General features: G+C 35.5%; 1 protein-coding gene across 1 annotated transcript in view; it reads right to left on the bottom strand.

Annotated features, from left to right (window-relative positions):
• Positions 1-1,581: 1,581 nt before the first annotated feature.
• LOC145670548 (uncharacterized) overlaps positions 1,582-18,217 on the bottom strand; it is an 85,848-nt gene continuing 69,212 nt past the window's right edge. Inside the window, exons 3-4 of the mRNA XM_081739354.1 lie at positions 16,046-16,222; positions 1,582-1,843 (exon numbers count right to left, since the gene is read on the bottom strand). Coding sequence (XP_081595480.1) covers positions 1,688-1,843; positions 16,046-16,222 — 333 coding nt within the window. The 3' untranslated portion in view covers positions 1,582-1,687. The remainder of the gene's footprint in view (positions 1,844-16,045; positions 16,223-18,217) is intronic.

Raw genomic sequence — 18,217 nt, 5'->3', positions numbered from 1 at the left:
TCCATGTATTCTCTGCTATGGATAAAATAAGGGGTGGAAAAAGTGATCATAAAAGGGAACGAGTACACCCTTAAAGATTATCTGCTCTACTATGTGTTCGTAGTCTCCATGTATTCTCTGCTATGGTAAAATAAGGGGTGGAAAAGGTACGTAGTCTTATGTGTTATCTGCTATGTTCAAATAGGGGTGGAAAAAGTGATTATAAAAGGGAACGAGTTTACCCCTTAAAATGTACTCATAAAAGATTTTCTGTTGTACTATGTGTCGTAGTCTCCATGTATTCTCTGCCATGGATAAAATAAGGGGTGGAAAAAGTGATCATAAAAGGGAACGAGTATACCCCCTAAAATGTACTCATAAAAGAGAACGAGTACAACCCTAAACTGAAGGTCGTAAAAGACCATGGCTGGACGGTTCAGTGTTAAAATAATGGTTGGAACTGCTATGTTACGTAGTCTTATGTATTATCTGCTATGTTCAACTAGGGGTGGAAAAAGTGATCATACGAGTCCACCTTTTAAAATGTACTCATAAAAGAGAACGAGTACACTCCCTAAAATGTGCTCATAAAAGGGAACAAATACACCCTAAAATGGAGGTCGTAAAAGACCGTGGGTCGACGGTTGAAGGTGCTTGATTTCCCAGGGGCTCCTGAGTTGTTTTAATACTGTTCCAGATCGATCCATTTTCTACTACTCTCGAAGACGAGGCACGTGTCGGAAGACCAACACATGTATAAAATAAAGATCTTCAGTCAGGAATTGAGGCCAACAGTGGCCAGATATATGATGAACTAGGACTACAAATCAATGTGAGTGGAGAAACCATTCGACAAAACCTCCATCAACTTGGGAAGTACTACAAATTGTGTCGAAGGTTCAGACATGATTTGACTCTGGGAAAGAAGGCAAAGCAAGCAGACACTTGTGTTTCTTTGCTGTTTCATCTGAAGAAAGAGTCATTTCAGGTCAAGGTTGAAATGCGATGAGAAATGGGTAATGTACGAAGCTTTACGGCGCCGTCATCATTCGTTAGCATAGCATGAACCGGTTCCAAAAAAATCGAAATTACTGCACCAGAAAAAGTTTCTTCTGTGTGTTTGGTGGACTGCTCGCAGCATCGTGCATCGGGAACTGCTACCAACTGGTCAGAGCATGAATGCGACTGTGTGCTATCAGCAATTGAACCTTGTTTAAGAAAACTCAAAACTCTGGAGGCAACACTTTTGAATTGCAAAGAGGTTATTCTGTTACAGAACATCGCTAAGTTGTACGTGGCTAGGATGACTACGGAACACCATTCTATGCCTTAGATAGGAAATACTATTGCATCCACCTTTCTTCCCGGACATTGAACTGTTGAGCAATCACCTTAGAGGATGCCAGTTCAAATCCCAAGTAGAGGTGCAAAATGCACAGGATACCTTCTTCGCTTCACGGCCAGCAAGTTCTACCGCGATGGAAGCCATGGTCTTCCAGAACGTTGACACAAGATCGTCGATGCTGATGGGGACTATTTTTGATAATTTTCTTGGTTACTTTTATAGATAAAAAACATACAAATACGAATAGTAATGTCGGTTAAATTTATTAAGTAGCCGTAACGTCATACAACTTATAAAAAGATTTAATGTGTTGACTTCTGAAATTATATTATTTAGTTATTGAAGTTTTCTCTTTCTTTAGATTTATGAAACCTGGATAAAAATCTGATAGCAGGAGATTTCCTCATCATTCTCGTAACACTTGGACTTGAACATATAAGGCACGCCTTTGTCCACAGGGAACTTTTCTGTGAGTACTGCAACATCGTACACCTTGTTCGGATCAGGACATTTCTCATGCTGTAATAAAGAAAAATATACATTTATATGAGGATTTTGCTAAGATATAAAATATGAGTTTATAAAAATGAATTTTATGTCGACAAGCTGTGACAAAATCGCATAAATGCCAGAATTCACCATTTTATTAAGCAATAGTGAATATATGCCAGTTTTTAATGCACGATCTTGACCTTCCTCTGATTCAGTAAAAGTGTGATGCTTACTTAATAAATTCGATATATTTTCGTGCTTGAGGTCAGGTGTAGAAATGAAGAAACTCCCACAATAAAGAAAGTAAACTTTGTCTCTAACCGCCATGCATAAAAACTGACCATTAATACTCAAACTGTGCAGGAAACATCTATTAAATATCAATTTTATTATGCAGCATTTAAGAACATACAGAATATTTATACTATAATTTAATAGAAATCAGTTCAAAACTTCTCAACAGCACTCAAAAACCCTTTTTTATAAAAGTATATGGCTAATGTTTAGCAGAAGGGGTTCAGCAATTGTTTCTAAAACAATTACAATTTCGGTAATTTCTCTTCACATTAAGTTAATTTAGTTTAATTTAGGTTAGGTTACGTTATGTTACATTATCTTACTGTGTGGTTCCAGCATAATTTTCCAAAAAACAAAATGATAGAATTTCGCTTATTTCTACTAATATTAGGTTATTTAGGCTAGTTCAGGTTAGCTTAGATCAGTTTAGGTTACATTATTTTAGATTTGGTTACATTATATTAGGTCTAACTACTTGCATCATCCATTTCTCCTGTAACTTTTGAACTTTCTACTTGCTTCTTGACATATTCTGCTAAATATAACCCAAGTATATATTATACCTACAACGCATTCGTTACATATTATCCTCTTTGTAATCATACACAATTATTATATTTCGTCATATCATTAAACTCATTTATATCTCATTTTCGAATTTTGTAGAGGTTGTTTTCAAGACCAGTAATATATTCCCTATATATAAACATAATGAAAATTATTAATTATCAATCATTCTATTTCTATAAAGCTGCACATCGTATGGAGGCAAATAACAACATAATTGCAACAGCTGAAAGTGATTTGACATTTCTAGGTTTCGTCTGATTACTAAGTTCTAAATATAAACACAAATACAATTTACAGTTGGTATAGCTCTCTACGTTTGATCCGAGGTTTCCCTCGTTTACGTATTCTAATTTCTAAACTACATTACCAGTTGAAAATTACACAATGTATTCTACATTATATTTCATTAACAGGCCATCTTCCCGTTTCAATAGTTTGTTTCCTAAATTCGATTCGAAAAAGTTTCTTTTTTTAATTTTCCATCTTAATACCACAAGATGTGGGCCAAATGTCCCATCACCACATTTCTAAAATTCTATGTAATGCGCTGCGGGACAACTTTAATAGCGGCGCATTACAAGCTATTGTTATACCACTTCCTATAAGAATAGGATTTAATGCTCCTCACCATCAGAGACGACCCAGATTTCACATTGAGAAAAATCGACTGCATGGAAATAGTACGAGGTGATAACTTAATTCTAATAAAAAGTCTTCTCTCTATGTTTCTTTCCATTCTTACCTTGTATGTAATATCGGAAGAGACTTCATTTTTAGACAAAATAGTGATTTCTTATTGAGCCATTGATCTAGAAAGTTTGTTCTCTCTTCAGTTTAAGGTTAGCTCTATATTGAATAAAGTTCGTGTGATTGACTAATACGTATACTGTGCAGTAGCGTATATCTGATATTTATCATTTGGGAGGGGACAAAATTATCCACTGACCTAAGAGTTTCATACTTTTCTTTCAGTATATTACTATACAATTCATTAGAAATAATGTGTTTCTCAACCTCAGGAGAAAATTACTCGAAATAATGGTCCTGATATCACTGCTTTGTTTAAATTTGATTAACATTAGAATGGTAAAAGACATCAGCTAAAATTGTAGTACTTTTGAAGGATAATGAAATATGCTAAACCTAATAAAATTTTAGTAATACAAGCCATGCCTCATAACAGTACAAAATTTTTACGGGAAAATTAGTTCTCCTCTAACAAGAAGAGTGACTTGTTAATGCATGGCATAATAGCACTAAGGTATACATTTATGAAAGGGAAAGAGATTAGTAGTGGTGAAGTAGAAATAACATACAGTATATTGTAAGCATGACTGTATATATGTCATCATAAGAGATGTACTGCATCTGTTATAAGTGTATTAAGAATCTGGTTGCTACCAAGTGCTAACAGTTATAACTCAAGTTCCTTGTTCTGGTACGTAATGCACTCAAAACGTTTTTATTTATTTGACGTCTGCCTATCAAATCTTTAGAGATTTACAATGTGTAAGTAAACACTTGCTACACAAGCTGATATTATTCAAATGCTTACTGTTAGTCTCTAAAAGAATGGAATCCATTGACCCACTGGAGTATGTGAAAACCGGATTAAGGAGACACAGAGAGCAGCGTGCTGAATACATAGAGGTGGTTTATTTCCCCAATTACTTTGCAGATACAAATAGTCTAACTTTACACAAATAGTTACTTATGTACTGCAAAGAAAATCAGAATACATGCGCCCTGCCTATTTACTTTTTCGTTTCCATTGTTTTCCTCATTTTACTTATACACCTTTTCACGATTAATTCTTTTTTAAAGTCTTTTGCCACATCAAACTATACCATATTTTAACAATACCATCATAAAAATACCATCATACTTTAAAAAATTACTCTTTGTTTCTATTCGTAATTTAATACATCTTATCGTAAACTTCAAGATATTGGTTCCCGCATTTACTACTTGAATCAACCGTATCATCTTTACAGACTTCGATAGAATATTCTAAAGATTAGCTACTTCGAAGAGGTCATTGCAAATAAACCTTCTGTGCTATTCACGTTGTGCTATTCATCTTTCGTTTTCGCTGATCCGCTTTCTTTCTAGTAGGTTATAAAACAAATATTTTCTTAAAGCATTATTAGATAATGGAAATCCGCTGGCTAAATAAGTGTCTTTCAGCTGTTGTTCCCAACGTTGACAAGCACCTCCTGGAGGAGGCTTAAAAAGTAACACAGGGTAGTGTAAGCTAAACCAAATGTGATATTATGAATAAATGATCATGTACAATTTCAGGTTCTAACACTTCACAGAGGCTGCACATTTAAGATTTTGTGTTTGTCACGGGAAGGACATTGGACGTGAACTATGCAGGATTTACAAAGATGTCTAGAGAAGTAAGGTAGGAACAATTGATTTAGAGTACTACAAAACGATTTTTAATCTAAAAAGTTTACAAGGCACGCTCCAGTCCATACGTTGATCAAAAAGTAGAACAAGTTGGAAGTATTTTTCACCGGGTCCCGTAGTTGTACCTTTATTCATGATGCATGCTCAGTCCAATTTTGTCACCAAGTGCGTGAAATTCTCACTAATCTCCACTTGACTTCTTACGTATTCACACTCTCATGGGTCCTCCTCATTCTCTCTGTACTGATACGGATAAAATGCAATACTATCTAATATTTCTTCTTTCTCTCTTCAACCATAGATTGGTAGGCAACATGGAAACCTCATCTAATTTCATCAAACATTTTGAGTTTAGGAGAGGTGAAGACACAATAAATGCAATTGACTTGTCAAAAATAATCGCAGTAAATTATACAGAAAAAGGAAGAGAGATATGTGTTGTATTCATAATCAAGGAAATTTCTTTTTATGCGTATTCGAATGAAAAGATCGAAACTTTATAAGAAACTTATACATATGAATCAGGAAATAACTATTAGAGTAGGGGCACATGACAGAAGAGACTGTAATTGGTTGGAGATTTTCAAAGGAAAGTTGATTTTCAACAACATTATTAATATCTGTCCAGAAAAAATAGTGAAAAAACAACCTACGTAATGAGGACAACATTTCGGTAAAAGGAAGAGTAATTAGGTGTTATACGGTTTGCAGATGGTATGACGCTTGTTGCGAAATTCGGAAAGATCATTAATGAGACATTACGAAACTTGATGGAGAACTGGGAAGAATATGGGATCAAAATAAATGTTAGAATGAAGAAAGTCATTATGATTGGAACGAAGCGGTGGATTCCGTTAACATACCACCTTCATCGTTTGTAAATATCTGCACCCAGACGAGGACTCACTAAATGATATGTTATGTAGCATGGCTAGCATATAACACATGCATGAACCGCCAAAATTCAACATTCCAAAAAATGTAACATAACATCTTTATCCTCTAAGAGCTTCAATTGTTGTTCCGCTTTCAAGACGTGAATCAAAACGAGATTACAAATACCATTAGAATATTATCGTCTCGTCTTGATTTGTGAAAAGTTGTATATTCATTGTTTAAATAAAAATATGCTGTGCAGACCAGATATAGCACGAAAATGCTACTTTATATTTCGAAGCTCATCGAATATTCAAGGTACAAAAGAAAATGTGGATAACGTTTGTTTGTTGTGAATATACTGAGTTTATTTCTCGTTCGTAGTATGATTGAATGTATTATTTATAGTACTTAATCTGCAACTTACGGTCTGATATAAATGAATCAGTTGTGTTGAAAAGGTCATGAGTCAGAAAATGGCAAGTTCTCTTTAGTCCAACTTTTTATTTACTTAATTTGGAACATACAAGTTGTTTCTTTCGTACAATGACAAAAACACTAATTAAGCATTCCATGTCCATCAGAATATTCAAAAATTACTCAACTTTTTTTCATAACATTTCTTTCTTGACTCATGACCTTTTCGAAAGTACTCATTCAAATAGCCCTTTGTTCTGTTCGTGAAAATATTATAGTTGGCATTAGAGCTACATTACATCTGTATCAGAAGTATATATATTTGTAGAGTAGAAAGAAGTGGCGTCGTTTGTGTATTTTTAAACGTTTTCTTGGTGTTTGAATTGGAATGTTGAAGTTCTAATTAGGGCTCCACGTGCCATCTCACCATGGTGAATTTAAATATGTATCTGCAATCTCGAAAATTTATTCTCTAAGCATGTAGTCCAAAGTATCGAATTAGTTTTGTATTATACTGACTTTTAGTATTCAGATCTAGCGCCTAGGTCACATGAGAAGCTTTCGATTACTGACTAAGTATATCTGAGTTGTAAATTAGGTTCAAAAATAGTTATAGAATTGAATTAAATATCAGTGGGCAAATAAGACCTTGAAGCACACAATATTTAGAGATGACTATAGTAGTATCATAGAAGGCAAACAAGAATTTTAGGAATGAAGAAAACAATAGGTCAAAAAATTGTGATTATGGCCATGAATTTTAGGAATGATCAAAAATGCATAAAAGATTGCGATCTTGACCAATAATTAGTGTTTGGATCAGGAGTCACAAAATTTTTGAACGTCCTCTACATCGAGGTTTTGCATTTTTTTTCTTGTTTTACGGAATAAGCACTTCATAACGAGCTGATTGAAAGTTTGTGTTTGGCTACACTATATGTAGTTCTCCAGATAGTATTGAGGTAGTTATCCAGATAGAAGGCTTACAAAAAATTGGTTCTTCTGAAATATATTGGATCTTTTGTTGCAAAAAGAAACTTAAGGTTGTGAAAATGATTGTTCATATTCACTTTCGATCAGCAATAGAAAAGGAAAAGTATAGGGATCATGAAAGAATTAAACTCGATATTTTAATAGATATCCACGTTTGATTACAAGAACATACTGAAAAAGTTATTTTTCGACTTCTGCCCATCTGTTCATCTGTTCGTTTTGATGTACACGCGCATAGAAATCATACTCGTACCTTTCCGTACCGTTCAAAGTATCTATCTCGAATTTTAAAGTAAAGTTTCTTAATATGATTCTAGAGTTTTCCTTCTTGAGTAACTAGAGGAGAGAATAAAGAGTACGATAAACAAAGCATTAGCCTTTATCCCAAATTCCATCTCCCCACGCAAGCGGTAAAGCTGATGCATAGAACACGACTCTGAAGGAATCATAGTGGTCAGATGCACCATTCCTACGTTATCGAGTTCCAAAGCGTGGGATGTCACAATATGGCGCCAGTATCGAGGCGCAGCTGCGAGGTAGCCTCTTAACGCCTCGAGGGTATTTCTATAAAGTGTGAAGCTATCACGTTATAGTGGCCATATATATAACCTTATATCGTATTAAACTCGTTGACCAAGTTCGTTCTTGCGAGTTTGGAGCACGTACAGTAGGATCTTGTCCAGACATGGTCGCCATTATTTGGTACTTCTCTTACGGCCTCAACTATAAGTTTGTTGTGTCCGGTCATCGAAAGTCCAACCATCTCTTTGCATTGAAATTGCTTCCGATGATGAGGATGTCGTTGATTGAGTTTCATAAACTAAAGTGCCACGTCGATGCTCACTCAATTCTGGCGCCATCTAGTGGCATCCCACACTTTTGGAAATGGATCTCTCAGGAACGGTGCACCTGATCACTCTGATTCCTTCACAGTCGTGTTCTACGCATCGGAAACTATCGATTCCAATCACTTTCGGGCAACGTCATGAGGAGACGAAATTGGGGATAAAACGGGATGCACTCGTTTAATAATCGTGCAAAGATAAATTTGAGATTTGAACAAAATTATAATTTTCATTGTCCGTAGATAAATATATTTTCACCATCAGTCCATCAGTTTGTCCTGACATAGACTAGCGTACGAGCCGTATCAACTTATTTTGACTTCATGGTCATCGTAGTATTTGTTTCAGAAAAAAGTAGAGTGAATTAATTGTAAGGTACTTGAAGTTGCAGTGGTTAATATCAGAACATCCTTCCATAGTGCGGGGCCTTTCTGAATCGATGTATAACCTAAGGGATTTGTTATGGAAAATACTGTGTTCGAGAGTTTTCCCAGGTTCCCGTTTCCTTTCCATATTGTTATATCACCAAAAAGTGACTTACATTTCTCAATTGATCTCCTTTAGCCTAACGGACTAAGCATAGAACATAACACTAGTAGGGATACTTCATGTTTCATTTTAGAAGGTGTTTGAACTTACTGTCAGGCTGTGCGCATATTGGTCAGAGGAAGGTTACCAACCGAGACAGCGAGAGGCAAGAGGTGTGGACAGAAGGAGATAAGTGTACTATAATAAATATATTTTATGAATCATATTGACAGACTACATAAGGTGATTTGTCACATGAAAATAAGAAAAAACGTTCATTGGCCAATTTGCAGAGGTTCATAGTTTTAGAAATAGAACTGTTCAAAGGCATGAAAAACTAAATTGCCACACGTCTTATTTCAAAAATTAGCAACCGTGGAGTGGCGGCCATTATCAGCTTTCAACGCATATACTATTTAAAAATGGATAGTTCAGTGAGGTGCAATGAGTGCGTAACGGACTCCCTATAGGGCATAATTCGCAGATTTTATGGATATGATCTGAACTGGCGGTCGGTTCTAAGTACGCAAAAGGTAAACCTTGACAGCAGTGGATATGTTATGCGTAGTAGGGAAGCCAAAAGCTAGAGACCGGCAGTTCCTCGTCTTCGGAATAACGCGTGATGCGTTGCATCATTTCACAGTGGTAAATGTGAAACAACGTGAAATATACTGTGAAACAATAAATGGTAGCATGCATTACTCCGAACACAAAGAACCATGTAAATGGTTGTCCTTAACATTATCAATTTAACCAAAACATTACATTTTCACTGCTGTCAAGGCTTATCTTTAGTCTAGTTTGGACTCACCTTTAATTCAGAACATATATGAGAATTGTGTTGCAAGAATGTCTGAAAATTATGCTCTGTAGGGAATCACATATGCACTTATTGATCGTATTTTTGGAATGAGGTGAAGCCACCTCAAACTAGAATCTTGAAACTTGGACAGGACATAAAGTTTGTGAAGTAAAGTCCCACTAGGGAGGATTTTTTTTAATTCAGAGCTAAAGAGAGGAGAGACGGATGGCAATAATTATCTTAAAATATTATTCAGCGCTTTTTGGTATTTATTGTACAACGAAATAAAGAAGTGTTCGGACTGTAATTCTTAAAATAACATAGCCATACCTGGAAGTCCCTTCAGAATAGATATATATTAGAGATATGAAAAGTGTGAAGCATCTGGCCAAGCAAATAAGAGGGTCCGGGGAAGAAATGGCCTGTTAGCAAAGGGCTAGTACAGCCTTAGATATACGTATATGCACACTTTGCACTTTTATCTTGATACGTCTATGTGACTTTGAAACTAATAGACTAAAACCCTAAAATTTCGTACAATGTAAATTTCGTTAAGGGATATTGCTTGCCTTACACTATAATACCACGTGGTTAACAGTGTTGACAACCCAATATTAGGTTACATTTTAATGACTTTACATCAGGTTATTATTTACTTCTATTCTACATGTTAAACGAAAACCTACAATCTGAGATTGATAGTCAATATTGCAAACTAAGAACAATATAATATCATAGTATTCAAATTTTGATACCTTCTATAGCAGTAACAACATAAATTGGACGAACGCGACAATACATAATCAAAATAGTTTTTGTCTCATACTATAATCATATTATTACAGATTGTGAGTGAATACAAAAAAATACAAAGAAGTAAAAATTTGACTGTTTTCAAGAGTCTTTATTACCAAAAATTACTTAGATAAGTACATCATCCAATTGCATTAATAGATGTGAAATATTAATGCCGTTTACAGAATCTTTATGTCTGAACCTATTCTGGAGATATGACAAAAATTGTAAAGTTGGCAATCCTGCTTAAAATTATGTAATTTCAAGTTACTGTAATGTCACAGAAGGAAAGTAAATAGAAACGTGTTTTTTTTTTAAAAAAATAGTACAAATTCGTCATTTTAAGCAATATATCAAATTTAATCAACCCTATCGTCGCAGAAGATGTTAACCTCGTATGTTCAATTTGTTAGGTTTTCAGGAGCCGAAATAAGGTCACTAAATCTACTCACAAAATTAATATTCCAGACCTTCTAAAAGGTTATTTTATCCTTTTGAACATACACTGACACAATTGCTCTCATCACAGCACATATGGCTATAATACATTCAACTCACTGGCATACGAGGTATTAAATGAAGTTGAAAACAATCAACATGCAAGCAAACATTATAATCGATTGTTCCTCAACAATCAATGTCTTGTGATGTATGAGGGTTTGGTAGAACGTCTTCTCATCAGGTGCATGCCAAAAACTCAAAATCGCAAAAATTGGATATACGAGGTTGCACATCTTGAACGACGACATGCAGAATGATTGAGATATGAAATTACTGTGAAGGGCATTACGATATTTTGTTCTATTTAAGACAACTACATAATTAAATGTGGTATTTATTTTAACAGTTTCTCGAAATAAATTTCTTTGAAAAAAGTCAAATTTTCATTTCGCTTTCAACTGTGTTTCTACCCGCTCTAAATATGTCGTATGATGACCATAATATTCGACACTAATGTTCTTTGAATGTGCGTTACCAGGTCCGTGTCAGTTGCGTAATAATTCTTGTAAAACCCTACAAAAGCTAGTGTTATCACGATGTTTGTGACACTTAAGTATTTTAGTTTGAAATCCTGCATATTAAACGTAAAACTGCAAGTTTTTGTTTTAGCTGTAAATTTGAAATGTTTAATAACCTGGCGTAATGCAATTAGAATAATATAACTGTATGTTGTTTTGGTAACAGTTAATTTTATGGTATTGAAGAGTATGTCAAACAGTGTCTCTCTGTCGATGTTTATAATATACAAAGTATCAGCATTTTGTATCTATTGGTTTCAAGTTTACTTTGGTATATTAAGAGAAATGATCCACCCTGTATAAAATATAAATCGAACATCAGCTCGAAGAATTAACGGAATAAAGAAATAACTCAATACAATATAATAGAAAGTAACTATATTTGTGACTCTTCATCTCTTGAACCACCCTGTAGATTTCGATCAAATTTCGAACATAGTTAAGGTTTGGACCTAGCATGCTTTTTATTATAACATTTTGGGGATGCAACTTAGAAGGGGGGAAATATTTAGAAATGATCGAAAATGACCGGTATTAGTGTCGAATCTATAGTTTTCGGAGTCGCTGAGAAGAACACTGACACTTTCGATCTTGTTTAAATCTAAATTCAGCTCCGAAGCTTGGGGGATGTGAGAGAGGGATCGGGAGATATATATGAAAAGGATCTAAAATGAGAAATGTTAATGTGGAATGCATAGTTTCCCGTTTCGCTGAGATGAACAGTGACAATTCCGATGTCATTTATATCTAAATGAAATGAAATCTTTGAGTTTTACGTCCCACGGATATGCCGGTTAGGCTAAAGGAGACGGTGATGAAGAGTAATGAATGAAAATGGTGGAATGAAGAAAGTGGGAGGAAACGGGAGAACCCCGAGAAAACACACGTACACGGTGTTTCTCCACCACACAGTTCACTTGGCGGGGGCTGGGATCGAACCCGGGACCCCAGGCACCAGAGGTGAACGCTCTACCACTGAGCCACCGCGGCCCCCGTTTAAATCTAAATTCAGAAACGCAACATGGGGACGAGGAATTAAAGAAATGTATAAAATCATCGAAAATGGCCGATATCAGAGAGCGCTTTGGTAAAAAGAGACTGGCTAAGGGAACATATTACTATTTTTTCTTAATTTAATAGAGAAAAATGGATAATTGATTCTAGCCAGGGACGTACGCACGGGGTGGGGGTGGGGGTCCGGACCTCCCCAAATCCGGACTTTTTGTAAATTTAGTCTAATTTTAGGGGCAATTTTACAATTTTTAATATAATTTAAGCTGAACTTGTGTTTGGACCTCCCCGAAAAGCTTTGAAAGTCAGATTTAGTGTTTCATGGAGAAGCATCCTCTATCACCGATAATGGTGTCACGGGTCTATTCAAAGTCAGATTTAATGTTTCATGGGAAACCATCCTCTATCACGTATAATGTGTCATGTTTCTATTGAAAGGTAGATGTAATGTTTCATGGGAAACCACCCTCTATCGCGCATAATATGTCACGGGTCTATTTAAAGTCAGATTTAATGTTTCATGGGAAACCACCCTGTATCGCGCATAATATGTCAAAGTTTTTGTACATTTTTAGAAAGTAAGCAGAGATGGCAGTCAGACGAGACATTGTATTGAAATTGATTGTACAACCTTTTTACACTCGCGGCACAATATAAATTATATCTATGGCTCAACATGGCCCACCAAAACGGAATTACCCTCAAAAACGTACTATACAAGAAAATTTATAAATGGGTACTGCAATCAGTTTATTTTATTATTAATGGTGGTGGTGGTGTGATAAAGAAAAATGAATTGTGCATTTACCTATAATTTTTGAACATTAATTAAAAGGTGTTATAACAAGTAAGTGCAACGGATTTACACTCTATCTATAAAGCTATTCTAGAACAGAAAATACCGTATGTATTACTATTAAACTGGTTGCTGGGCCCAAGACCCAACTCTCTGTCTGCTTTAGGATAAAATCGTGACTAACAGTTGTAATGTTGTTTAACAAATTTATGTATTTGTCTTTTTAGTTAACTCACCAACTACGGGAAACTTCAACCGATATTTATGCAGTTATTCAAGGATTTCATTACACATAACACTAGCTTTTATTCGGCAACTCACCTGCGCATTCGCAGTACAGATTGAATATATTGTATACAGATATATATTGTATATTACCGTCAGGAGGGCAAGTCATATTGAAGTTCAGTTAGACTTTCTTTTTATTATTAGGAGCTAGTTTGACGCTCAGGATAGGACGATTTCTTGTTATTATTATGTCGATTGTACTCATGCCTTCAATGTGATACTTATACCTACTTCACTGCACAGATCAGTTTATTATTTCAGTAATACAAGTCTCGTTTCTTCATTTGGTATTGAGTCTTTCCCACTCTGATGTTTGAATTTTTGTCAACGTCGCAAAGCCCAGTTTACTAAACTATGAATTTAGAAATGACTCGTCGTCTGATAGTGCAAGCAGTGAGAACTATTTGTACAATCTTTCTATTAGCAAGCATTAACAACATATGTGCTATTGTGTGTTATTTCTTTACTTGCAGACAGGTCATACTTTGACCAAAGGACAGGACGTCCAGACTTAGATTCAGTGGTGTAAGTGATGCAATAAAGCGAAGTATCGTATATTCACTCGAGCATGCGATAGACAAAGCAGTCCTCAATATTGTGATTGTAACACACAGTCAACACACTCATCTCTCTCTCCGCGCATCCTCTTCTGTCTCGCTTCTTTCTTCTTAGTTTCTCTTAATCTCCAATGACCCCATTACCTTTGCTGAACTTTTTGATCAACTGTCTGAGGCTTTAGAGATAAAATAACTACCTCTAGATACGGGTTGAAGAGCACTTCCTATCATGCGCGTCGACTACGTGGGTTCTCTGGTACCCACTTAAAAAATCTTGTGGGTGCGGTGCACTCACGAGATTTTTAGTTTAGAACCGGGTATGAACCCATTTCTCTTGCGCTTAAACCTGCCGTGTTACCGACTGAGCTAGGGCTGCTCCAAGTTCTCCTTATAGTTCCTTACTTTATCACAGCACAACTTTTTATGACAATTTTCATAAAAGATTTTAGCCAAAAATCAATCAATCAAATGTCGAGGCTTCCCTGAAAACATGTAGGCTAAAACGTCCAGCCACTGATATGCACCCACATAAATTTTGGAAAGCCGACGCCGCTGCTTCCTATTACGCCTATTGGTCAACGTCTACTTTCTGGGGTCCTTGGCAAATAAACCTCTGATTAAAAACTTTTCATTGCAATCTACAGCAAAGGAAACATTTATGGTAATTCAAGATTTCACTTCTTTATACCTTTCAATTCTTTAATACGAGGAGGTAGCGCCATCGACACGGTGATGATGCTACCTGGTGAAGCTTGTCCTGAAGTACAGACGTTGTTTTTCCACCAACAAACATCATGTACAATTCTATTGAGCCAACGAACGATACCATTGGTGTTTTACTTCATCTTTAGTCCATTGTAAAGCATTTGTGTTGAGAAGTTGTTGTATTGACGACAGTTTGTTTCTATACACATGTATTACGAGACTAACTAAGAACCATGTTTATTTGTCAGCCACCAATGCCCGAATTATGCGCTAGGAGCTCTAACTTTATCCCGTAGAATGGACATTAATAAGCAACTGTTAATTCCAATTAAAATTGACAAAATCACAATTCACGCTGCATAATTTGGTTAATAGTACAGGAAGTAGCTAAACACGGTTATTAGGCAAGGATGTCATTAGGAAAGTTTGGGGAGTAATTTTCCGCCCATTGATTTTATATAAAACATGCTTTTTAATAATTTGTATACTGATATATTAATAACAAACATAAAACTCTCAGATTGTTTGACAATCTCTCATTCCCAGACAAAATCTCAAATGACGTTAATGTTGTTAGTGTCCTTTATAATCATTAGTTCATACTGTCAATTATTTCTTATTTTATGTCATTTATATTATTGATTAATCCAGAAAACTAAAATTATGCCGTCGCGCAGACGAAACATGTTATTTTTAACATAACACGTAGATAAAGTATATAAATGTATTTTTTTGTACATTGGATATTTTCTATCGTTGGAAAGGAGTTTTATCCTGGGCTGAGAATCTAAAACACTGACTGTGAGTCCATTTGTTGATTGGGGACGCCGCGGCTGACTGGTAGAGAGCCTGCCTCTTGTGTTTGGGATCTGTGGTTAGATCCCTAGGGAAGTAAGTTTGTGATGGACAATATTGTTTCCGTGAATTTCGTCGTGGTACTCACGTTTCCTCCCACTTTTTCATTCCACCAATTCTTTCATCATCATTCATTTGTTTTAATCACCGTCTCCCTTAGCTTAAATAGCATAAATGTGGGACGTTTAACTGAAAGATTTCATCTCACTTCATTGGTTCCATTCACTGTTTGTGAAAGAAGGATGGCGTCTGTAAGTAGTTTAAAGAGCCTACAACAAACGTAAAGTAACGTGCCATGTGCACTTGTAGTGAATCGCAAAGCCGCTTGTGGCGTCTGTATCCTCCACGCCTTCAGTTTTAAGCAGCACATAATATGGTCAACACTAATTTACTTTGCATACTGTTTTCCAAATGTATATACTTTTGTATAACAACACACTTGATTAAAATTAACTCTTACCGGATCCTCAGGGCAGGTTGTGTTTCCTCCGCCCATTGCGTCAGTTAGCATATTGGCGTCACCCTCTCCTCCACCGCTTTCAATGTCATCGCAGACGTTTTCTCGAACTCCTTCAATCTTTGTTTTTCCATCTTCAAAGTCTCCGTCTTCTACATACTCCCGCATTTCAAACTCACACTGTAACACAACAGAAATGAAACACACATTTACAATTCACCAAGTCAAACGCTATGACTAACTTTATTATACCCCTAAAGTAATAACATTGGTTATAAAATTTGCTCAATATGAGATATGCTTCCATGCACATGGCGCATGTAAAAAAAAAAAAAAAAAAAAAAAAAAAAAAAAAAAAAAAAAGTTATCGCAAGAAAGAAAATAGAATCGAAAAATGATTTTATTATTTTACATTTTGATTATTCTACGTAGTTACCAAAAACTTTTTTCTTTGGTAAATTTCGTTGGTAGTTACCATAAACTTTTTTCTTTGGCAAATTGGCACAAGCATTCGTAGACCTTCCATGTAGAAATCTGACACCTGCAAGACGAGATTTATTATCTTGAAAACTTCACTGTCATTAAAGTTTCCTATGCAGAGCAAACAAGAAAACCATTTGGAAAGATAATCAGGAATGTATGAGGCATTATTAGAAACTTCCCGAGCGGTCCGGGCTTCGATTCCCGGTGATGACACTCGGTTTAAAAAGTGTAAAAAGCTTTTTCGCCCAGCCATTATGAATGTGGTTTTCCTCATTCACAGCAGGCAAATAGCAGGCTGATACCAAACCTATACGTCCCAGGCCGTTTCCTTTTCGTCTGCTAGTCGAGGGACGTCATATGTGACGGGCTAAATGACAATAACCTTTCAGAAATCTAAATCCTAATGCTAATAATAATTGGAAAATTCCCGTTAGAAGCTTGAATTCTCTTATGGGCGCTTGTCGTTAATCAGAAGAATTTCAGACCGTAACATTCCTCTCTGATCGGTTTGGATACCGGGTCACCGATAAGACACTTTTTAGCAAAACACATCTTCTATCATACGAATTGTAGTTCTGTTTCGTTAAGAAATCGTATTGCACACTTTTTCTTTCATTTCACTGAATTTTCAATGACAATTTCATTTTAAGTTATTGGTACTACACTGAGAAAAATAAATGGTAACCTAGTGCGGGTTAATGGACAATTTAGCTGCTAGAACCAGTTAATAATTTGTAACAACCCTTCTGAGACAAAAAAGGTTAATTTTACGAGGTCGCCAGTAATCAATCAAGAAAGGTTACTAGAAAATGTGTAGAAACAATCCAGTGTTTGGTTGCTATTAACCTATAAAATAGGTTAGAAGAAGGTAACCAATTCAAGAAGGTTAATTTAATTTAAAACACTGTGTTGTTATCAACCGATTTTCACACAAGGCAAATTTAACCCTCCGAAACTTGTTTACTGGTAACACTGCATTACTAGAAGTACAAACAGCAAGGTCGCCATTTGCAATTTTAAGAACGAAAAGTTTTAAGAATTATGAATACATCCGAAGGAATAGGAAAACAGTTATTAAAATATGGATTCTACATAAATTAATAGAGAAATGTGAAGGAAAGTTTATTTACGGAGGTTTATGCATATTCTGAGATTTAAATGAATAAAATGTTATGTGACATGTTTCTAGTACAAATATCCACACTAGATGGTAGTACTACTAGTTATGTAATTGTCGTCAAATAATTCACACACTCGTAACAATAATTTTGTAATGTGTTCAGGAAACATAATGCGTTTTACGTTGCTTTACGGTACAAATATCAAAATCCTTTTACGTCTTTGCTTATAGGGAAGAGTATCACCCAAACAAATTCTCACTGTTAGTTAGTAAATATTTGTGCTATTGGTGGCTTATAAGGTTAGGGCGTTACTCTTTAAACGGGATGACGAAAAAAAAAGTACATACTACCAATGAAAATAAATTTAGGTAGTTATTATTTATTTTAGTATTGTATTTTTTGATGCGCTCGTGGCTGAGTGAATATCTGTTACTGTTATTTATTAAATAAGTTATACTAACCAAAATACACGGTTAGAACGTTGTCGTACCCTGTTTCGTTAACCGAGCAGTAGGTTATTCCAACATACTAACAAGGTTACCGGTTACAGGCTATGATTGATAGTGGTAAC

The sequence above is a fragment of the Thermobia domestica genome, chromosome 14, assembly GCF_964235325.1.
Source record: "Thermobia domestica chromosome 14, izTheDome1.hap1.1, whole genome shotgun sequence".
NCBI lineage: Eukaryota > Metazoa > Arthropoda > Insecta > Zygentoma > Lepismatidae > Thermobia > Thermobia domestica.
Note: the sequence above shows the minus strand (reverse complement) of the source record. Positions and strands in the feature narration are given on the sequence as shown.